Source organism: Amphibalanus amphitrite, unplaced genomic scaffold (genome assembly GCF_019059575.1).
Source record: "Amphibalanus amphitrite isolate SeventyFive unplaced genomic scaffold, NRLGWU_Aamphi_draft 000830F_arrow, whole genome shotgun sequence".
Taxonomy (NCBI): Eukaryota; Metazoa; Arthropoda; class Thecostraca; order Balanomorpha; family Balanidae; genus Amphibalanus; species Amphibalanus amphitrite.
In genome coordinates this window covers 1,681-24,171 of record NW_024882324.1, presented here as the reverse complement: position 1 = coordinate 24,171, position 22,491 = coordinate 1,681, and the positions used below count along the sequence as shown (strand labels likewise).

Genomic DNA, 22,491 nt, shown 5'->3' with positions numbered 1-22,491 from the left:
TGAGATCGTATTTGAAAAAGGTAGTGTTAAAGTGGCGTCCACATCCTCAATCTGAAACTTAAAAAGGAAACGCGACCTGACGATCTTCTTATTGAGTGAAACAGCCAGTTCAGGATACTTACATCCATGTACTCTTTATTTACAGTCAACAAATGAGTATTAACGTGGATATGCGCGCTATAAGATCACGGTTTTGGCCCGTCTGCACCGCCCTCTCCTCCGCCACGTGTCTGAGCTCGAGCGGCGGCCACGTGCGGCGCCACGTGCACCCGTCCCCAGACACGGCGCGCCCGGACCCAGGTAGAAACACACGTGCATATGAGGTACGTACAGAGCTAGCTATCAGGGAGACAAGAGAGATTGAGAGGAGAGGAGAGCCGATACGAGCGACTGCAGAGCGCCGCCGGGACAGCAGGACTAGAACGCTCGAGACAACGTCGACCACAGCACCGACCGTGACAGAAGCGAGCAGGGCCGGGGAGCGGCCCGGGGCGGGCCGGGACCCGCCGGGACAGACAGGGAGTCGGAGGGCAGTTTGTGCGCACGCCGCCGGTCGGAGAGGGCCTCAGGGACACAGGAGGAGCGCTATAGACCGCCCGCCGCGGAGACGGAGACTAGAGGACGAGGGAACGAGACTAGAGGACGAGGGAACGAGACTGGAGGACGCCGGCGGAGACTAGAGCAGCTGTGACTAGAACCGGTGACCGGAGACGGGCCGGGTCGGGCGATCCCAACCCTGGGACATATCGGGCGCTACGAACCGCCTTCCACACCGGTCACTATTGCGGTACCACACCCACTGGAGTGGCGCTCTGCCCCGCCACAGGGAGAACGGAGAGCACCGGGCGCCCTGCCAGGGACACCAAGTCCCCGCCGTCCCAATGGGCGCCCCGGCGCCCCTGACCGACCCGGTTCGGTCAGAGTGAGCTCTACCGGTGTCGCTACTGACACTCTCACACGTGCGCCGCACACAGACGGGTGTCGGCCGCGCTCAGCCGCACAGAGCGTCCCTCACCGATCGCGCTGCCACCGGGTCCTGAGCCCGCGCATCGAGGTTCATATGGCACATTGCTGGCAGTGGCACGCGCAGGGACGCCCTCGACACGATCCGACTCCTGCGCGCGATCCGGGGTGCCTCCGCGCTGTTTTGCACTCGTCACACACACACGCACACACTCATAGTCAGCCGCGCTCTGTCTTGTATCCAGTCTTGCGGCGTGTCTGGTGCCAAGATGCACACCGTTTTTGCGATGCCTTCGTCGTAAAATTAAAATGGCTGCAGCAAACGGACATGCTTCGTGCTGCACATATGTTGGGCGTATTTGCACCATTGGTGTAAATAAATGACCCTTACTTTTCTGATGGGCACACATATGTAGTAAGAACGCGAATATTCAACAGAACGCACTGCATAACACGCTTTCAAAATATACCTTCTTGACACAATGAAGACACATGTTTTGAAGCAACATCAAACGGTATGCTGGTGAATAATGACACTGAACGCCTAAATGTCACCATGGTGATGGTGTGAAGTTGTTTGGTGACGTTACTTGGGTCGTAAATAGCAGGCTGGCTACCCCTGTCAAGCCTCGGGTGATTTTTGCTGCAGTCTTCACCGTAAGACGGCAGTGAGCTCCGCCACTTGCGGAGGTGGCGCTACCTGGTGGAGGGAGCTCCGCTGGCAGCGCCACCTAGCCCTCGAGCGGCCGGCTCCGGCGACCGAGATCAACAGCGGCCGCCGTGGCCATACAACTACCACGAGGACTGGCCATGCGACTTAGGACCTAACAAAGGTCAGATCACGAGTGGATGGTTACAAACTTACAAGTTACGTGATAAACAGAGATCAGATGAAGTGACAAACACATCAGATTGATGAAGCCAACAGAGGGACTCTCGACTTTGAGGCACTTCGCAGCTGCGATCCACGGCGAACCGTCCGTCCCTCGCTCTCTCACTCTCCGTCCATCTCCGTCACTCTCCGTCCCACTCTGCCCGTCCCCTGGCACGCAGTCACGCGACGAACTATTGCACTTTTAGAAGAGGCTTTTGAGGAAGCCGCCGACGGCCTTGGAAGCGTTTGCCGCGTTGCCGGCGACGTTGCCGGCCACGTTGGCGGCGGCGGAAGCGGCCGTGCCGGCGGCGTCGGGCAGCAGGTTCGGCAGCTGGGGCTGCAACAGAGGACACCACTGTCAGATGGGCGGGTCTTTTCTCAAGGAGTGGGAGGGTATATCCATAATTCATTCAACGATGCTCTGTCATTGTCAAGCCATTAGCCAAGTTTGTTGACGATTGTTCTCTAAGTACGAGTTGCACTCTATATGCCGAGTTGTAGTTTGTGCACATTCCTAGAAGCACGGACTTCACGTTTATGGATTATATCCCTAGTGGTGAACCTGCAAGTAAGCTTCATAGCCCTGAAGTGACCCATCGGTAGCTGTGCGGCGCCTCTGACCTTGTTCTGCTGCTGCTGTGACTGCTGGGTCGGCGGCGGCGGCGGTGCCGGACTGGCGGTGACCGCCCCGGGGGTGGTGGCCCGAGACGGACCGGTGGAGGGAGGCGCGGTCAGCGGCGCGCCGCGGGACCTCCTCAGCGCTCTGAGGATACAGACACGCGGACAGACATCAGCTGTGGGCAGATTCACTGGGTCAACAGGCCGGACGCTTCAGTGAGTGACTAAGAGCCTAGCGCTACCCTGAACTTAAACCCCGCGCCCTACCGTTATCAGCTCCTGATATATTTATTTCCCAAACATAATTCGACCATCCATTCATTATTGATCGGCATTATGAATCACCATTCCGGCCTCTCCCATATATTGAGTGCCCCCACTAGCTGTCCCGAGGACACCCGGCAGACCGCTGTAGCTCGCCACGGCCGCCCGGCCGGTCGTAACGACACAATCGAGCCCAAACGGCCGTTAAAACCGGGTCGTCCGGGCCGACCGGGCCGACCGACCCATCGTTGACCTTTGCGGAACCAATCCGCGGCGGGTACCGTCGGGAGCTGGGGGCTCCGCGCGTCGGTCGCCGTCTGGTGAAGCTGATCGGCGGAGAGTGATCGACCTGCAGCCCGCTCCGGGCTTATTTACTGGCATATTTGATTCAACTAAATCCCCCATCTCTATCTTCAATTAAAATCGACCCCACCCCGCAAAATACATTCCTATTCGGCGGTGCCTACATTGTGCGCTAGCTTTCCTTTCATTAGCAGAAGTTCCAGCTGTTTAACTTTCTGCACGTTGTGTTATCTCTTTAAATGCTTTCTAAGGAAACCCTCCCTCTGACAAATGATTCATTATGCACGGGCTCATCTTACGATAGATTTTCATAACTTAAAAAATAACCCTGATTCAGGCGAGTGTTGGTGCCTCATAAATGAGCTAAACGGTTCAAATTGTCCTCATCAGAATAGAAAGCACCTCATTTGCTGTTGTAGCAAACGCTCAGAACGGGCGAATGGCACAAACTCGCTGATGGTCTCAGTCCTAATGAGTCTCCCGTTTGGAAATATGCCCGCCTCCAGTGTCCGAAAGTCACGGAACTGGGCTGGTGTCGGGTTATTAGCACACTCCTAACGCCCCGATGCCTCGCCGGTGACAAATGTAGCTATTGATCACGCGGAACAAAGGCCATGTGCTGTGAGTCTGAGGATGAGGGCATGACTCTGCCCCGCCGTTCGATGCTTAACACTAACACTAGGTATTACCTCTGTATGCATTTTGTAATTAAGTGGTCTTAAGTAACCTGCTCCTTTTCTAATTTCATTCACACTGTGCCGTGTTCTTTTTGACAATCCACCAACTCCGCTGCCTTCCAGGATTTCGGCCAGAGAAGCATGTCTATCTTGTTGTGAATGCCGCTGGGAAATTAGATTCACAGCCCTCGGCGGCGTGCCTGCGGTACATTCCATCCCGCTCCGAAACGCTCCCGCCGGGGCACAACGCTCCCGACTCCGCTCTTACTCGGAATTAACTACTCGAGACAAAATCTCGGGGACACACAACTGCCCTCTCGTGCCTCAACTATATCACACGTCCCCCAGAAACTCCAGTCTCAGTTTAGTTTGGTGTACCGTTTCAGGACCAACATACCTACTCGGTCGCCACGGGTCTTTTTTTGTGCCGGCCTGTCTCACAGCGTGGCCCTGATTATTTGGCAGCCTAGTACGTTTCTACCGGACCCATCTAGCTACCCCATCACCCGGGTCCGTCCTGGGTATCCTCTGTTCACTCACTCCTGCAGCTCCTTGATGGTCTTGTCCTTGGCGAACTGCTCCTCCTGCGACATCTGCATCAGGTGCAGCAGGCGCTCCGACTCGGCCTGCGCCTTCTTGTTCTCCTCGCGCAGCTGCGCCAGCTCTGTCCGCAGCTGCGCCAGCTCTGCCGCTCCGCCGCCCTGCTCCGCCTGCGGGCAGACACGGCGGCTGGGCCGTCACCAGGGGCAATCGTCTGAGTGGGGCCGCGCGGCGCTAACTGACAGCCGGTAAGTGATGACGTTTACCGAGCAACGCAACGGGGAATCATTCATCCACCGTAAAAGGCAGAGCCAACAGACTTGTTGTCGTTTTCCGGGAAATTTGTATGACATTGACTGAATTGGATATCGATTATTTATGTTGTGAGAGTAACTTAGTAAACTCTCTATAAGGTGTCATACTTCACCGTCACCATACCCAAACAACTTTCGATATTATCCAGACCCTCCGCACTGTCACCTTATGGGACAAATAAATCAATATGGCGCCGGCTGGTGCTCCGGGGGCAGCCGCCGGAGAGGGTCGCCAGGGACGGAGCACACTGGCCATTGTGTGTGACCAGCAGCGTCTCACACACAGCGACAGAGATCGATGCCGCTGACACTGTCTGGGACGGTGCCGAGAGCGGCGGCCGGACCGTGCTGGACTGCCGCCTCTCTCACTGCGGTATGGCGCCTCTCTCACGGTAGGCCCGCGTCTCTCACGACGGGATGGCGCCTCTTGCACGGAGAGCTGACGCCTCTCTCTAAAGAGAGTTAGCACCCAAGAGGGGAGGGGACCAGCTTTCATCGCGGGACTGCTGACACCTATATCTGTACCATGTATGTGCCGGAAAATGTCCAAAGACATTGCTCGTCTGGACCAATCCAAATACACTGAACATATATAGCTATAATGAGGCCGTGCCACCGCGTCAACGTCGCCAGCAATGTAGAATATCCAAGACAGTTAGGATAAATGATAACAATAACACGTCAAATGTATATTTAAACACACAAAGCTTTCGGTATGAAAATACCTTGATCGTCCTCATTGCTGTTTAACACAGTGATCAAGGTATTTTCATACCAAAAGCTTTGTGTGTCTAAATATACATTTGACGTGTTATTGTTATCATTTGTCGCCAGCAATACCGAACTTTTTGACGCAAGTGCGTGGGGCCAGCCCCGGTCTCTCTCATCCCCCTCCCTATTTCGAACTTCTCCCGGGGTGAGTGAGGTGTCCCCTAGCTCAGTGGGCGGCGTCCACAACTCCCCATGGTCCCAGTTGCGGCGGTTCGGCCTCGGCGGCTCGCCCGCCTCCCCGCGGCCGGTCGGAAGCGCCGGGCCCGGTCGCCACTTTACGAGCGCCGCCGTAATTCCGCGAGTGGCTGATCGCGAATTAAATGGACCGGATGCGGACAATCGGCCCGCGCCGATGGACGTTAGCCAGACAGGCAACACATTACACATGGTACGCCGAATCGTTCGGTAAAGTTCCCAAACGGCCGTCACCGCCTGTTGTGAGAGGTTTGGACGATTAGTTCAGCCGTATTTAAACATCCACGGCCCACGCCGTTAGGGAGCGATATCTCCCCATATTTGAACCACTTTGGAGTTTGGATGCCTTTTCCATGCCTTTTGCCTTCCCTTTTCATGCTCCAGCGCCGCACTGTGCATTGTGCAAGCGGCGCGCCGCGGCTGCTGTAAGGTAGACTGTGCCGCAGCACAGTGGTATATGCGGGACAGTATACCAACAGGCACGTCGCAATCCCGACACGATACGACCAATAATGTATAAGTTGGCGACATGGGATGATGAGCCTAAAGGTTTCAGTGAAGTGCAGCTATGGTCTGGATGCTTACTTGTCTAGCTTGTCTGTATACACAATGATATAAGTTTTGATTGAATACTCGAGACAAACAATTAAAAGCCTACTTGGCTCCGCTGCCAGCCCCGACTTAATTACCCGCTCTTGCCGGACTATCCCCCTTACCTTGGCTGCCAACTCCGACTCGAGCTGTTTGACGCGAGCCTGCAGCTGCGCCAGCTGCTTGTCCCGTTCCTCCAGCTGCCGCGTACGCTCCTCAAGCAGCTGCTGTTGCTGCTGCAGCTGCTGTTGGGCCTGCTGCAACTGCTGCTGCTGTTGCTGCAGCTGCTGTTGTTGCTGCTGTAACTGCTGCTGATGCTGCGCGCTGGAATCCTCCTCACTGCTACTGCCCGAGTTAGCAGCTTTTTGCTGTGCCTTCTGTAGATCCAGCTGTGGGAACGCGTAGATCATGTGATAAGAGGTTGCATAATAGCTAACTACGAATAAACTTTCAAAGTTTTGAATGATCATTCGAATGACCGCTCAACTGAAATGTAAACGTGATTGCAGTTTCTTGTGGTTGTGCATTTGAAGAGCAAAAATAGGCATAACAAAATTATTTCTTCTCTCTGTGTCGTAATTCTTCAGTTCATACTTCATTGACATGTGAAAGATAAGGGCAATCAAATAATTCGAATGCCTAATTCTTTGAGATCCTCTTAAGGTCTGGCTACACTATGCGTTTTCTGCGTGCGTTTTTTGCGTGTTTGCGGGTTTTGCGTAATATCGTTCTAGAAAAAAGGTTACCTATTATTAATTAAACTTCTTTAATATTTATATAAAAGTTAATAAAACGTTTATGTTAATTAAAAGTTTATATGAAAAACATATAACAAAACGTAATGCCGTTTCTTTCTAGAACGATATTCCGCAAATCACGCAAACTCGCAAAAAACGCACGCAGAAAACGCATAGTGTAGCCACTGCATTAGAGATGCAAACTAGCAAAACGATTGCTTTTAAAGCTTCCTAGAACCGCCAGTACCAAAGGACATCATTCTCACCTGGGTGCGTTGGAGCTCCTGAACCAGTATCTCCAGCTGGGACTGAAGCCTTTCTCGCTCTACTCGAGAGTTCTGCATGTCGTTTTTGGAGCGTTCCAGCTCCTTCCTGAGCTTCTGGACCTCAGTGGAGTCGCTGGTCTTCTGCTGCAGCAGCTGGTGGGCCGACGCCAGCTGCTGCTGCTGCTCCTGGATGGTGCCCTGCTGCTGCTCCAGCCGCTGCTGCTGCTCCTGCAGCTGCTGCTTCTGCTGCTGCACCTGCTGTTGCAGCACGGCCGCGCCCTGCCGCGTCTCCGTCCGGGCCGCCTCCAGCTGCTGTTTGAGCTGCGCCAGCTGCGACTGCGTCTCCTGGAGCGTCTGCTCGGCGCGGTCGGCGCGGCCGCGCTCCGCCTCCAAACTAGCGCGCAGCTGCTGCAGCTGCTCCGAGTCCGAGCGGCTGCTGTTACTCTGAGCCTCGCGCAGCTCCACCTCCGCCCTCTTCAGTCGTGCCACCTCCGCCTCGTGAGCGCGCTGCAGCGACTCCATCTCCTGCTGCTTCTGGGACAGCTGCTGCGTGAGCTGCTGCAGCTGCGCCTCGCGCTCCTTGAGCTGCTGCGCAGCCTGCGCCTGCTGGCCGCCGGCAGCCTGCTGCGCCGACTCCAGGCTGCGCTGGGTGGACTGCAGCTCCTGCTGGAAGGTGGTCAGCATGGCCGACGACTTTTCCAGCTGCGTCACCAGCTGGTCGCGCTCGGCGGTGATCTGAGACAGCTCGTGTTCCAGAGCAGAGATGCGCTGCATGCGCTCAGCAGTCAGCTTATCCTTCTCCCCACCGGCCGCGAGCAAACGCTCCTCCGACTGACGGGCCTTCTCCCTGATCTGCTGCTTTTGAATCTCAGCCTCTTTGGCCAGCTCCTCTGCCTTTTTCCGCCTTTCCTCGATTTGTCTCATTTCTTCTTCAATCTTGCTTTTGTGTTCTTCTGTTAGCCGTTTTTCTTCTTCTACCTTTCGCTTTTCGTCATCCGATAAACGTTTTTGCTCCTCGGCTTTGTGCTTTTGTTCCTCCGCCTGTCTCTTTTCTTCTTCTGCTTTTCTTCTTCCCTCTTCAGCCTTGCGCTTCTCTTCCTCCACAGCCCTCTTCTGCTCCTCTACAGCGCGCTTCTGCTCCTCAGAAGCCCTGAGAGCAGCTTGTGACTTTTCTAGTTCATTCTGTAGCTTGGTCAGCTGGTCCTGGAAGCCCTTGACTTGTATCCTGGTCTGCTCGTCATTGCTGTTGGCCTTGTTGGCCGCCTGCTGCAGGTTCTGGCGCTCCTGCTCCGCGGTGCGCAGCTTGCCCTCGGTACGCTCCAGCTTGGAGTGCAGCGACTCGATCTCCATGGCCATCTTCTCGAACTCGGCCTTGGCGGCCTCGTTGCTGTCTTTGTACTTGGTCAGCCGCTGCTGGGTGTGCTCCAGCTCGCGGCTCAGGCGCTGCGTCTCGGCGTCGCTCGTCTGTTTCTCGTCGCTGACGCGCTGCAGCTCGGCCTGCGAACGCTCCAGCTTGGCTCGCACGCGGTCCATCTCCGCATTTATTTTCTCCATGTCGTCTCGGCTGTCGTTCTGCGCCGTCGAGTGGCGGTCCAACTCAGCTTGCGCCTGTTGCAGGTCGCTCTTCAGCCGTTTCTTCTCTGACTCGAGCTGTTCCACCTTCTGACCGAGTCGCGTCGCCTCGCTCTGCGCCTTTTCGTAACGGGAACGAATGCGTTCCAGCTCGAATTTCAGCCTCTCAACCTCGCCCTGGTTTTGTTCTTTCTCAGAAGCAAAACGTGTCATGTTGTTCTCGTGCTTCTCCAGCTCTTTCTGCAGCCGCTGCACCTCCTCCTGCTGTTTCTCAGCCTGGATGCGCTGTTTGCGAACCTCCATCTGGGAGACGTCGTACTTTTCCCGCACGCGGTCCAGCTCGTTCTGCAGCACCTCCAGCTGTATGTCGGAGCGGCTGTCCTCGCTAAGCGTGCGACCCTTCTGAGACTCCAGACGGTCGAGTTCGATTCGCAGCTTAGCTGCCTCTTGTTCGAAACGATCGCGCATCAGGTGCTCCGTCTCCAGATCCATTTGCGTTTTGTCCAGCTTCTCCTTGACACGATCGATTTCCAATTTGAGACGCTCCTGTTCTTCCTTGCTGCGCTCCTGGCTGTCCTGGTACTTTCCGAGGCGCGCCAGGTAGCGCTCCATCTCCGACTGGCACGTCTCGGCCTCCGCCTGCGCCTTGTCGCGCTCCGCCTGGATCTTCCTCAGCTCGGCGTGACTTCGCTCCGCCTTCTCGTACGCCTTCTCGACCTCCACCTGGAGACGCGCCACCTCCTCGTTACTGCGATCCTGAGCTGCCTGTAGTTTCTGGTACTGGGCCTTGGACCGCTCAACATCAAACACGAGTTTATCCACGTCCTCTTTGAGCTGTTCTCGCTCGTTGGACAGCCTCTTGTTCTCCATCTGGGACTTGTCGTACTTTTCGCGGAGGCGCTCCAGCTCCAGGTTGAGCCGTTCCAGCTCCTCGCGGGACCTCTCCTCGCTGTCCTTCATCCTCATGAACTGGACGGCGCTGCGGTCGTAGAGCTCCTGCAGCTTCTCGAGCTCGTCCTGCGCGCGGCGCTGCTCCTCGCGCGTCTTACCGAGCAGCAGGTGCGACTTCTCGCCCTCGGACTGCAGCCGGTCCTGCTCGTCCTGCGCCGTCTGCAGCCGGGTCTGGAGCCGCTGCACCTCGCCCTGCGACCTGGCGAACACGGGGATGCGGGTCAGGACGTCGTGGTGGATGCAGTAAGGGAAGTATTGTAGCACGAGTCTGATGAGCAGAACTTGGGGAACAGAAGAAAGGCTGTCATTTATATACACACACGATTTATAAATCCCCCGTGCACATAATGACACGAATAAACGCAAATGAAGCCATCAAAACAAAGCACACAACACAAATGGAATGCTTGATAATCATACAGCCGCATGTTTCGCATCGTGATTGCACGATGTGTCCAACTTCTGTGAAATTTATCGCTACATCGCCGGAAATGTTCGTTATTTATGGCTACATTGTGGAAGGATTCCTGTGATGTTGGCTGTTGCATAGACGTCTGCACCGACATGTGCCGCCGAATCGCCGTGACATTTCGCTTGTTCTAGTTCGACTACATCCCGTCGTGAAATTTCCATACGACCAAATAACGTATGCATCTAAATAGAAAATGTGGCTTTTTAAACAATTTCCTGATCAGGATCCCACTCGTGGCTAATAAATATTCGATCTATCTGTTATCTAATGGCCGTTGTAGCCGATTAATGTTTCCGCCCTTGTTTGTTGTAATCGCAATTTCCAAATAGTCTGTTCCAGTAGGGCATGGGGTAAATTTAGTCACGAGGTTAGAGCCCTCCAACGAGTGCACCAACTACATAAGGAACGTAAAGGGCAAAGTGAAAAGTTGGAAAAGCACGCGACCCTAATCATGTTGTGACCTTTGATCTAGCACGTGTCGGGTCAACCGCCAGCGAAAATAAAGGGCTACTCAAGCGCACCGTGAACTATTCCTATAAACTACGAGCGTTGAGCGTCGCACGAGCCTATGGTCAACCGAATATTTTTTTTTCCGGTCGTACCCTAGACAACTGTGCCTGACTTTGTCTGCCCCACATTCGTCTGCAAACAGAAGTCGTCTGGGCCACCCGACTGACCACTTTATCTCAGTCGATTTGACTCATTTTACTGCCGACTCCGACTCGTTTGGTTCGGTTAGCTCACACAACCAGCCGCGTTTGCTGACCCATTCGTTCGAGTTCGGCCGACAGCCTTAGTCGGCGCTATATCTGAGAACGAGACTGTCATCGGGTGGCGCCAGTCTGCGGCAAAGTTACTGCGCCGGATCGTTGCGCCGACGGCGTCAGTCCCGCCGACAATAGCGACGCACCGCGGTCAACACGGCTCGGGGACGGGGGGAGGGGAGGGCGCGTCGGCCGCCTCCCCGGGTATCTGACTGCGAGGGAGGGGCGGGGGGGAGGGTGTCGTTATCACAGCGCGGTGTCGTTATCAAGCTGGCTGATTGGACGCGGCGGTCACTCGGTGACGGCGGAGGGGGAGTGGGGCTGCATGATGACCAGTGGTGCAGCCGGTACTGCCATAGTTGTCACTGGTGGGACGGTCCACTAGCATAAACTGACAGTTGACTACAAAACAGACACATGCAAAAGCGAGATCAATAGCGCCTCCCAAGCTTTCAAAATAAGCGCATATTGGTGTGATGTGCAAAACAGTCAGCTGTGCCGGGTGAAAACTGACAACTCAACTCAGGAAATGACATTTAACCTGATATAAATACTCTTACATAGTCATCGATCACTCACTCACTTATTCTCTTACTTATTCACTCACTCACTCACTCACTTACTCACTCACTCACTCACTCACTCACTCACTCACTCACACTAATCGCTCTCCCCTCTCTCTCTCTCACTTTCTCTCTCTCTCTCTCTCTCTCTCTCTCTCTCTCTCTCTCTCTCTCTCTCTCTCTCTCTCTCTCTCTCCACACGAACAGACATTGACCCCGTTTCCATGGGCATCACTGATTCGGATCAGCAAATTTATTACGGAGCGAGCGAAGCGAGCGTAGTCTTTCCTTAGATTAACGGAAATTTCTGAGTATGAGCGGCCGGCCGGCCGGCCGGCCGGCCGGCCGTGGTCACGCTTTTGCGAGGCTTATATCTCAGCAACCACTTGACCGATTTACACGCGGTAATTTTTGTAGGGTAGCTTCATTCCTTCTACCAAGTATTGGACTATTCCCGATGCATGTGGGTGACCCCTTATGCACGTGCCACGTGCAAAACGAAGAGGTGTCACTTTTGTAATTGTTGCAATATCTCGGTAACTACTTGGCCGATTGCGCTGAAAGTTGGCATGTAGGTAGGCACCCACTAGGCACTGCATATCCATGTGCCAGAGTTGGGGTGCCGCTGCACGTGCGCACGTGCAGGGGTCGTTTCCAGATCTCGAGAACGGCCGGACCGATTGCGCTCAAATTTGGTACACGGTTAGGGACCGGTTAGTAGGGTGCCGTGCACAAGTCAGTTGGGACCCATTTTGCACGTGCGCACGTGCAGGGTGCCGCTTCCAGATCTCGAGAACGGCTGGGCCGATTGTGCCCAAATTTGGCACATCGCTAGAGACCAGTTAGTAGCGTGCCGTGCACAAGTCAGTTGGAGGTACCCCCTCGCAATTTCGCACGTGCAAGGCCCACCCTCTCGCTCGCTCCGTTAGTCGCCCCAAAAGGCGTTATACTGGTATCGTATTATATTTCTCGAACTTTTCGTTACATGATATGATTCCAAGTGGATTAGGCTTATATAATCAGTTAATCCCTTATTTTCATTTTCATATGTTGTCTAACTATACTGGATTAGCTAATCCATTTTTACTGATCCGGATCAGTGATGCCCATGGAAACGTGGTCATTGATCGCAGGAGGCGTGCCGACCAGGCTGACACACAAACGTTCAGACACGAACCGGCTTTGGGTCACTCTGGGCAGCGTGCAAAAGGGCCGTGTTCAGACAGTACCCAGCGTCTTGACATGCCCCTAAGTAGGCTGTTTTCACTACAAATGACCACAAAAATCTAACGTGCCGGGGTTTTAACTATAGGGTGGAGGGCATGGAGTATAATGCTAATTGCTAACTATCGGTAAAAAGAAGTTGCATTTTTTTTTTTTGCAAGAAATACGTAATTGATATGCAAATTAATAAGCGAAGAAGAAAACAATTTTCAATCGTGCTTTGAAAAAAAGTTTAAAAAATAGGTAGATTTGTGGACTAAATAAATGCATAATGATAACACAGACAATCTTTACACTTTCAAATCAAAGGGGGAAACGGTTCAGCATACAATCCGTAAAACTAGTACTCAAACTTGAGCTAATTTCAAGGGGTGCGATTTATAAAAGTTAATGAATCGAAAGCAAGAAAGCAAGAAGGAGGTTTCGGACAGTGTGAAGCTTTGAAATAAACTCTGCAGTCCTATAGCTGATGCTATTATGACAACATTCTAGTGAACTAATATTCAAAGTAAACCATTGAATCGGATGCATTTCCAACTTTTTGCTCAATTAATGCAAGGGTTCTTAATTCCAATGTTGGAGGATGGTGCTCCATCTGCTTCCACCGAGCCCAGCGGCCGGCGGGAGCACACCGGTCTCCACCTCTGCCGCCGTCTCACCGGTCGTATTTCTCCAGCAGTCGCTCGTTCTCGCGGTGCGCCGTCTCCTTTTCCTCCTGCAGCCGCGAGATGAGCAGCTGGTTCTTCTCCAGTTTCTCCCGCAGGTGCTCCAGCTCGGAGCTCCTGTCCTCCTTCTCGATCTGCGGCGGGGGGCGGGGGAGGAGGCCGTCAGACTGCCGCCAAGGACAGTTGGCTCACCTCCGCGGGTCACGGGGCACAGTCACAGTAATTCACCGCGGCACCGGCTCAGTGACATTATCGGACAGAAACGGCCTGGTGAGTTGGCCACCCGGCAGTGGTTCGCAGAACGTGGCGGTGTTTCCGGCGAGCGGCGGCCTCCCGGTGAATAAATGTGTCAGATAAGACCGCGCCTGGAGCGGCAGACGCCCCCTCCCTCACCAGACGTCTGTCGGACCGACGCGACAGTGCGTCGGAACAGCCGGAACGCTGGGATTTTTAGACGGAGAGTGTATATCTGGTGTATAGTTAGCATCTTATGTTACCTAATAGCTTTCTCGTGAACCTGAATAAGTTAAGCTGGATAATTCCTAAAAGATTTGTAAGAAGTACCTAATTGAAGACTGGAGGATATGCTAGTTGTTGTTCCCATTCACTTGTGATTGACCTCTCTGTGAAATGTTTACCTGCCCGTGGCTTACCTGCAGTTTCTGTATGAGTGCGGAGTTTTTGTCCAGTTTCTCGCGGAGCAGGTCCATCTCGGTCTGCACGGTGTCCCGGTCCCTCAGCGCCTTGGCCTGCTGGCTCTGCAGCAGCTCGACCCGCTCCGACTGTTTCAGCAGGTCCATCTCCACGGCCTCCTTCTCCTTCAGCACGCGCGCCAGCTGACCCTGAGGGGCACGGGCGGCAGGCAGGGGTGAGAGGGATGGGGAGCTACACACCGTATCCGCAGCTCCCGGCCAGCTGACCCTGAGGGGCGGGCGGCAGGCGGTGGCCAGAACAGGGGGTGAGGGTCTGCCGTATCCGGCAGTATGCGGCCAGCTGTTCCTGAGATACCGACAGCATACATAGTCCTCACAAAGTCTACAAAGTACATACTTGTCCTAAAAAACTGCAGTTCTCCGTCCTAAACCCGTTCACTTGTCTCTATTACACGCTCAAGTTATTTCATTTTATGCGCGGCTGATGGCGGCATTCATGCCAGTGCATGACTTCCGTAAATCTGGCTAGATTAGGCGGGCGTTAACAAGTGATGGATTATGATCATTTACAGACCCCACAGGTAATGCACGCCGTAATCCTCGGCAATAAACTCTGGCACTTCTGCACGGGGACAGCGCGGCGTGAGTTCCATGGCTTACTGCAGGAGTGTTGCGTGGTCCGGACATTATTGAGGCATTTTCAGCTTACACACTCTCAGAGCAATATACTCTTTCTCCACCCGTTAAACGCAGCAGCAGCGGGCGGCGGGCGGCGAACGGCGGGTGGTAGGCGGCGGGCCGGGCGGCCAGTTAACGCCGTTGACCCTCCACTGGGTCGATGCAGCGCCCCGGCCGCCCCCGCCCCCGCCCCGGCCGGCGGCGGTCGGGCAGCCGATAGAGGCCTGCCGAGACGCTCGCTGCCGCTGCCGGCTGAGCCGAGCGACCTGCAGGGCTCGGTGGGCCCGGCGGCGACAGGCCGGGAAACAAACGGGCCGAACGGCAGAGGAGGAGACGGTCGCTAGACGAGAGCGGTAGTAAAACCAGCAGGGTTGGCGACTGGCTGGGCTGCAGGAGATGGAGAGCAAGCTAAGGCGCTAGGATTTTTGCTAAGTGTGGCAGATTTTTCTTTAGTTAGTGATAACAGGGTACGCAGATAAAGCATAAATAGACATTCGCATTGCTATTTCTGATCATTCAAGTAGGCACGGAAACCGATTAAGAAGACCTTTATTGGCGTTCCGAGACACGTGAAAACCAATTAACGTCAAAGGAGCGAAAATGAGATAGGTGACTGATGACTGGAACGGATGGCAAGGTGGGGGCGGGACTTCGGGGCGCATTTTCACTATCACAGCCTGCAGCGCAGGTCTGTGGCCGGGGATTTCAGCACACTTGATGTATCGCAGCACATTGGATGAGGTTTTATTTCATAAATTGTCAGAGCGTGATTTAATGGGGCGCAAGTGTGAAAAGCGCGGCTATCACACCAAGAGCCGAAGGTAGGTATTCGTTGGATCGTTATTTATCGCTTATTTTATGAAATAATTGAGGCTAGAATGCATACGACATAGCACTAGTTGACATGGAATTAGAACGTTCATTGACTGATTGAATAATAATGAGTTTGAACTAAGTAATTTCAGAAGCTCAGTTAGCTTGTGTTGCTTGTGCATAACTTGATGTGTCTTTTGTACCGTTCACACGGTAAATTAATTTTCAGTAACAAGTGACCTTCAGTGTTTGGAGTTTAAAGGCCACCTGTCAACGTGTAAGTAGGTGAGCTGTTGAAGACTAATGCACAACTTCGTCCTCATGAAGTGAGCCTGGTAATGCGGTTCTGCGAACTCCGTCTAGACGGGCTGAGAATCCAGCGCTCATGTCCGTTCTTTGTCCGATATGACCATCGTTAAATTTACAGCGGTTTCTTCCGTCAAACTTCCAGCAGTTTCTTCGCTGAGTGTGTGGCGCCTACACCTGAAGGTCGCTGCAGAGAGCACGGCCGAGGGACACTAACTATTCCCGGAGTTTCGAGCCTCGCTCTTTGGAATTTCATTAGTTAACGTGGCTCAACAGGTGTTACCGCATAGTTCGGTTTAAATGGTCCAGTTGTGACGTTCGCTGATCAATCGGCTGATACTTGTCATGGATTTAGATTACAGGTTGAATCAGAAGTCAGAGCTGAGCCAACGGTAGCTGCTACGCGTCGAGGAGAAACATGCTAATCAATACCACCAATCTACTCGTATATACAGGCATCAGAACATACAGTTTATCAATTGTATCAACGCTCTCAACAGCCTTTCAGTTGACGCGAGCGATATCCGGTGTGCTTCCTCGTCTCTGTCCTCCCCAAGTGCATCCCCGCTAACATATGCAGATGAGATGCTGATACTGAGTACGTATTACAGTGTACCCGACTGCTCCTAATCGGCTCACGGATGTAACACGGGGGCCTGCACCCCATACCACGAAAATAATTCGGACCAGCTGTGGGCAGGTCTGCCGCGGCGGCCAAACTATTGAAGCCGGATCTGAACTCGATAGGCTGGACGTCAAAGAATTCCCAGATTCATGTCGGTGGGACGTCAGCCGCAGTCCAAAGTCCAACGAATGGCCCCCGACAGTTGAAAACGGCTCTGCCTTTTGTGACACGCCGCGCCAGGCCGCGCCGACAGCCTCATGGGGGGAGTTATTTAACGAGTGCAGTGCAGCTGACAGAGACTTAATGCAGGCGGTGGGGTCTGTTATTAAAAATGCATGTCTGGCTCTCAGTCGGCGAGCACGTGCCATCGTCCCGCCGCCACCTCGCTGGGACTGAGCAGACTCTCCTCACTGACCTGGGCCTTGTCGTACTTGTCCTTGAGCTTGCTGAGCTCCGTCTCGACGGCCTCCTTGTCGCGCTGCATGCGGGTCGACTGTCCGAGCGTCTTGTCCACCTGCGCCTGCAGCAGGTCCATGTCGCAGATCGCCTGCTCGCGCTCCGCCTGGAGCTGAGGGGAATGTCGGGAGTCACAGCCACGAAAACAGCAGCGAACGTAAAGAACTGGAGGTTACAGAGAAATGTTGTTACAAAAATGGTTGTATATGTTTTACGCTCCAATTTGTTTCTTGTATGTCAGAAATAGCCAAATCTTATAGAGGCCAATAGACATAGGTTATGTCCTGCTTACTCGCATATTTTTGTTACGATTCCTCTGCTTGTTTAGATAATTGCAGGGAGTATGTCTGATTGAGCAGTGTCACGAGCGAAAGCGTACCAATACACACGTTACACATCTTTGAAAAGCCTACCGCACCATCTCACCGAGACAAGGCGCTGACCACTTACCCTGCGCAGCTCGCCGGTGGTCCTGTCGAGCTTCTCCTGCAGCTGATCCAGCTCCATCTGCGCCTTGTCCAGCTCGTTCTGCGTCTTCTCCTGGGTGATCTGGGTGCGGCCGAGCGTCTGCTGCGACCGCTCCAGCTCCTCCTTCAGCTTGTCGGCCTCGCTCTGCGAGCGGTCCTTGTCGGTCATGATGCGCGCCAGGATCATCTGCGAGCGGTCGTACTCCTCCTGGAGGCAGTCCTTCTCGCTCTGGGCGTTCTCTAGGCGCGTCTTCAGCCGATAGATCTCGCCGGAGGACTTTTCCACCTTCTCCTGCAGCTGCTCGACCTCCACCTGCACGCGGTCGTTGTCGTTCTGGTACATGCGCAGCTCGGTCTGGGCGCGCCGCAGCTCGGCCTGCGACTTCTCCAGCCGCTCCTGGAGGCGCTCGATCTCCAGCGAGGCGGCCAGACTGCCGCTCATGTGCCGCTCGCGCTGCGGGTTGTACACGGGGGTCGTGGATCGCTCCCAGTCGCGTGAATCCCGGGAGTCGCGCGGATCCCGCGGATCGCGTGGGTCTCGAGGATCTCGCGGATCACGCGGATCTCTGGGATCGCGGTCCATCCGATCTCTGTCCCGCTCCCGGTCCCGGTCGCGGTCCCTCTCCCTCTCCCGCTCTCTGTCCCTCTCGGTCCGCTCTCGCTCCCGCTCGAGGTCGAACCGCAGCCGGTCGTTCTCCGCCCTCAGTCTGTCCGTCTCCAGCTCCAGCTTGGTCAGCTTCTGTTTGCTCGACTCGACCTCGTGCGAGCGGCTGCCGACGTCGCCCTGAACCTTGTCCAGCTCCGCCTTGGCCTTGCCCAGTTCCTGCTGGGATGTCTCCAGCTTGGCCTCCAGTTTGGCCTTTTCGGTCTGGGCGCGCTCCAGCCGCACCTGCAGCTTCTCCAGCTCGGTCTCCAGCGCGTGCAGCTTCAGCTTGTATTCGGCCAGCTCTCGCTCGTGCAGCTCGCGCTCCTGGGCGCGGTCCTGCTCGGCGCGGTCGCGCTGCTCGCGCAGCTGGGTGATCTGCTTGTCGCGGTCGCTGATGGCCTCCTCGAGGGAGCTGAGCGCGCCCTCCGAGCTGGTGTGGTGCGCCTGGACGGCGGTTAATCGGGAGCGGGCCATGTCCACCTGGTTATCCTTCTCCTTCAGCAGCTCCTCCAGGTTCTCCACCTGCGGGGAGAGAGAGAGAGAGGGGTGAGAATGGGAGAGAAAGAGTACGGAGGGGATTGCCTGCGGCAGTCAACGTCAGAGGAACGAAACTCTGTCAAAAATAGCGTGTCCTTTAAAGCAACGCCATCCATGCGGGAAGTTTCCCTCATATAGCAGAGTTATGCTCGTCGAAGAGCCCAACATGAGTTTGAAAGGACCGAGTCTTGCCACTATTATATAACATGGTGAAATGAAAGTCACAGCCAACGCGTCGAAGCCATCCATATTTCACGATATGCTCGAGGATATCAACTTTATTGAATGCTTGTACGTAGATTTCTGAGTCAAATATGATACGGTGTTAAATAAAAAATCAAATGGATTTTATCCAAAGATCAAGCAGCTGAGTCCCTGAGTGCGGATCGATAGGGCTACGAGTTAAGATGCAGTCCTGTCATCCGTCTGATTTCCCGTCCTGTGACACAGACCCAATTACTGTCGCACACCGATCCTATACCCCATGTCACGCGTCTGTCCTATACGTCGTGTGTCGTAATACGGGCTCGTGAGTTATCACTCATCTAGTGCATGTTTGATATCACCCATTTTGTCCTGCCACTGATCACAAATCTGTGGCAGATTTGACAATTCATGTCATCTGTTTTCTAGGTCCGGCTCTGTGTTCCGTACCAAATGTTGAACAGACTACACAAGCAATTATCTATTCCTTTCCCTCTGCCGAGGACTTCTTTGTCTCGTTACGTCGTAAATTGGAATTGCACGAAAGAAAATTGAATAATAAATCAAGCTGCTGCAGAAACATAAATCGGAAATGTCAGATACATGATTTTCTATTGTGTCGAGCGCCGTGATGACTGACCTTCCTCTGGAGTACGTTGATTTTGCGGTCCTTGATGTCCAGGTGGTCTCTGGTCTCGTTGAGCTCGCTGCTGAGTCGACTGCGCTCCTGTCCGGCCTGCAGAGCCGCCTGCGTCTTCTTCTCGATGGTGCGGTTCTTCTCCTCCAGTCGCTGGCGGAGCTCTTCCACCTGACGAGGGTAGCGTGGAGGTCAGTCTCGTCTCCAGACGCATATGGCGGGACTTTTTATGAAATGAAGCTAGATATCTGCCAATAAGCTATAGAATGCATAACTCAAGTTATTCCCTTATCACCGAGAAAAAGCTTTGACCGAGGGGCACATAGCCTAAAATAGATATAAATAGCAATGCATCGTACCAAATGGATGTCGAAACCTGCACGTGGGCCTCGACATTGAGCTTAAACATCAGATATATTTTCCGATTTTCAAAAACCGAGATAAGCCCCTTATAGGCCTATGTTCTCCGGTCCTGGAGCGAAATTCAAGGCCGCGCGTTGATCCGATTAGGACAGTGTGGGCTCCGGTACTGACATCGGCCTGGAGCATGTTGTAGTGCTCCTCCTTGGCGCAGAGCGACTCCTTGAGCACGGTGATGTGCCGCTGGTAATCGTGGTGCTGCTCCTCCAGCGTCTTCATCTTGGCCGTCAGCGCCACGATCTCCTGGTCTCGGCGCTGGATCTCGGTCCGCGCGTCATCAAACTGCCGGGGATAGTCCGCGCGTCATCGAACTGGGGGAGGGGAGGGGGATAGTCCGCGCGTCATCAAACTGCCGGGGATAGTCCGCGCGTCATCGAACTGGGGGGAGGGGAGGGGGATAGTCCGCGCGTCATCAAACTGCCGGGGATAGTCTGCGCGTTATCAAACTGAGGGTGATAGTCCGCGCGTCATCAAACTGAGGAGCAGCCCGCGCGTCATCAAACTGCGGGGGGGGGGGGGGTTAGTCCGCGCGTCATCAAACTGCCAGGGATAGTCTGCGCGTTATCAAACTGAGGGTGATAGTCCGCGCGTCATCAAACTGAGGAGCAGCCCGCGCGTCATCAAACTGCGGGGGGGGGGGGGGTTAGTCCGCGCGTCATCAAACTGAGGAGCAGCCCGCGCGTCATCAAACTGCGGGGGGGGGGGGGTTAGTCCGCGCGTCATCGAACTGAAGAGCAGCCTGCGCGTCATCAAACTGCGGGGTGTAGGGAGGCAGAGAAGTTCGGACATCTGCCCACGCGTCATCAAACTATAGGGGAGGGGATGGGGAGTCCACTCCGCGCTTTAGTGACTGTCGACTTAAAACGGCGCCCAGGTTACTCGTTCGCCACTATTTCCCCACCGTTCGTATGGGGAATTTTACAACCCACGGACTCCTCAGATACTGTCAGTCACGATGCAATCCGATTCCTAAAATTGTTTCCATGTGTTAGCAAGCCCGTGGACTGAAGTGGCCACCGGATATCCTGAGAACTTCGAGGACCGACGTTCATAAAAAGGGTCGGCGCCGGCGTCTCCCCCTCCCCCTCTCCCGCCTCACGGCCCTCGCCGGTGCCCACTCCCTGATGGCGTGTCACGGCCCTCGCCGGTGCCCACTCCCCGATGGCGTGTCCTGGCCCATGACGGTGCCCGTTCACGCCGTCCGTGCCGCCGACCGACCGCCGCGCACCGCGCGTCATGGTTAATGCAGTGGCGGGCGGCGGCTAGCAGGCAGTGGCTCCACGCACACAGGGTGGATGCTGGACTGCCCCCAGTAGTGGGCAGCAGCCAGAGACGGCCAGTGGGCAGCTGCCCCCCCCCCCACACACACACACGGCGGGCAGAGGCCACACGCACACACATAGCGAACAATGCGCACCCGAGAAGTGGTAAGCTGAAAATCGTACGGCTCTTTCAGATAAGGGTGGACGGTGGATTATCGACCACCTTTATCGCTGACTTACCTGTTTTTGTGACGCTGACTGAAGTTGTTGATACATTAACCGCTCCTCTTCTTTGCCTGAGGAAATGCAATAACGTGAATCGTTTGTAAGGACGTGCAAAAACGTGAATCATTAATTACACCCTCACTTGCTTGTTCGGTTGAAGAGCGCGTCTATTCCCAATCTATTGAGATAAAAGATGGCTGGCACACCATGTAATTGTCGATACAGGGTGCGCGTTTAGGGTTTATGTACTTTATCACATTTGAGCTTACGCTTGAATTTTAAATCGTACCTTACGGAGACAAATTTTACCTCCGGTTTTTCGAACACTTTTAACAGCAGCTTTCTGAAATTTGTTCTGTTTCGTTATCAGTTTCGCTCTGCGTCGTCATGCATGTTTAAAGGGACCCTCCCACCTTAACATTAGTTTTGAGTTGAGATAGCCAAGTTTGCGGCCAGGCTCAGAAACCACCATTTATCCTGGTCGCAACCCCCGCAGCTTTATGGTGTTCAAGAAATTTCTTCCCTTTACTTGCAGGGTGGGACCAGCGTGGTCCCTATCTCTTAACCATTACGGGAATCTGATGACGTCATCAGGCTTTCGAACGTCCGTTAAATGTTTGACTAAAACGTTTTGTAGCACGCGGTGGTATATGCTGCTTTGCGCGCAACAAATGCCGCACTTTCAAATAAAGTCGCTAGGAACAGCGGAGATCCCAAAAAGTAAACAAAAGTAAAAGTCTAATATCTTGAAAACCGGTGAATATTTTTCGGTGAAATTTGGTAGATATTAGTTTTCGCTCTTTCTGAACCGAGCGACATCACTTTCATGCCAATTCATAAACTTTTTGAAGGTGGGAGGGTCCCTTTAACCTTCCAGGCGGTGGGGGGGGGGGGGGCATTTTTTTGCCGCCCCTTTAGTTTTTTCGATATATCTCGAGAACCGCTGCGCCGATGGTCACCAAACTTTCAGTACCCTCCCGGGAGTAGCTAGCGCACATGGTGACTAATTTTTTTCCAAAGGCAATGATAGGTTGGCCGCTAATGACGTCAGAGTGACGTCAATTCTGCCATTTTCGACCCAAAAAAAGGTTTCGCAGGAAGAGCTGTCAGGCCTACAGCTTTAGAGATACAGAAAAATGTTTCAGACATAAAAGGTGTGGAATCAAGAGGACTACAAAACTGCTATTTCGATTTTCAAATTTTTTTGATTTTGATCCCCAAAAATTAAAAAATAGATT

The 22,491-nt window shown here is 54.0% G+C and overlaps 1 protein-coding gene across 1 annotated transcript; it reads right to left on the bottom strand.

Annotated features, from left to right (window-relative positions):
• Nucleotides 1-4,235: 4,235 nt before the first annotated feature.
• On the bottom strand, nucleotides 4,236-21,324 carry LOC122366775 (trichohyalin-like). Its single transcript, XM_043339341.1, has 11 exons — nucleotides 21,269-21,324; nucleotides 19,881-20,048; nucleotides 19,350-19,517; nucleotides 17,958-18,490; nucleotides 17,306-17,759; nucleotides 16,815-16,967; nucleotides 13,978-14,166; nucleotides 13,319-13,458; nucleotides 7,114-9,835; nucleotides 6,236-6,499; nucleotides 4,236-4,409 (listed from the first exon to the last, which is right to left on the bottom strand). The coding sequence occupies exons 1-11, from the start codon at nucleotides 21,302-21,304 to the stop codon at nucleotides 4,236-4,238; spliced, it is 5,001 nt and encodes a 1,666-aa protein (XP_043195276.1). The 5' UTR covers nucleotides 21,305-21,324.
• Nucleotides 21,325-22,491: the final 1,167 nt, after the last annotated feature.

Bases quoted from the DNA above. Each gene is read 5' to 3' on its own strand.
- LOC122366775 (XM_043339341.1), bottom strand. From the start codon at position 21,304: ATGTATCAACAACTTCAGTCAGCGTCACAAAAACAG. The intron at 19,518-19,880 runs GTCAGTACCGGA...TACCCTCGTCAG, and splicing joins ACAACATGCTCCAGGCCGAT to GTGGAAGAGCTCCGCCAGCG. The intron at 18,491-19,349 runs GTCAGTCATCAC...CTCTCCCCGCAG, and splicing joins TCAACGTACTCCAGAGGAAG to GTGGAGAACCTGGAGGAGCT.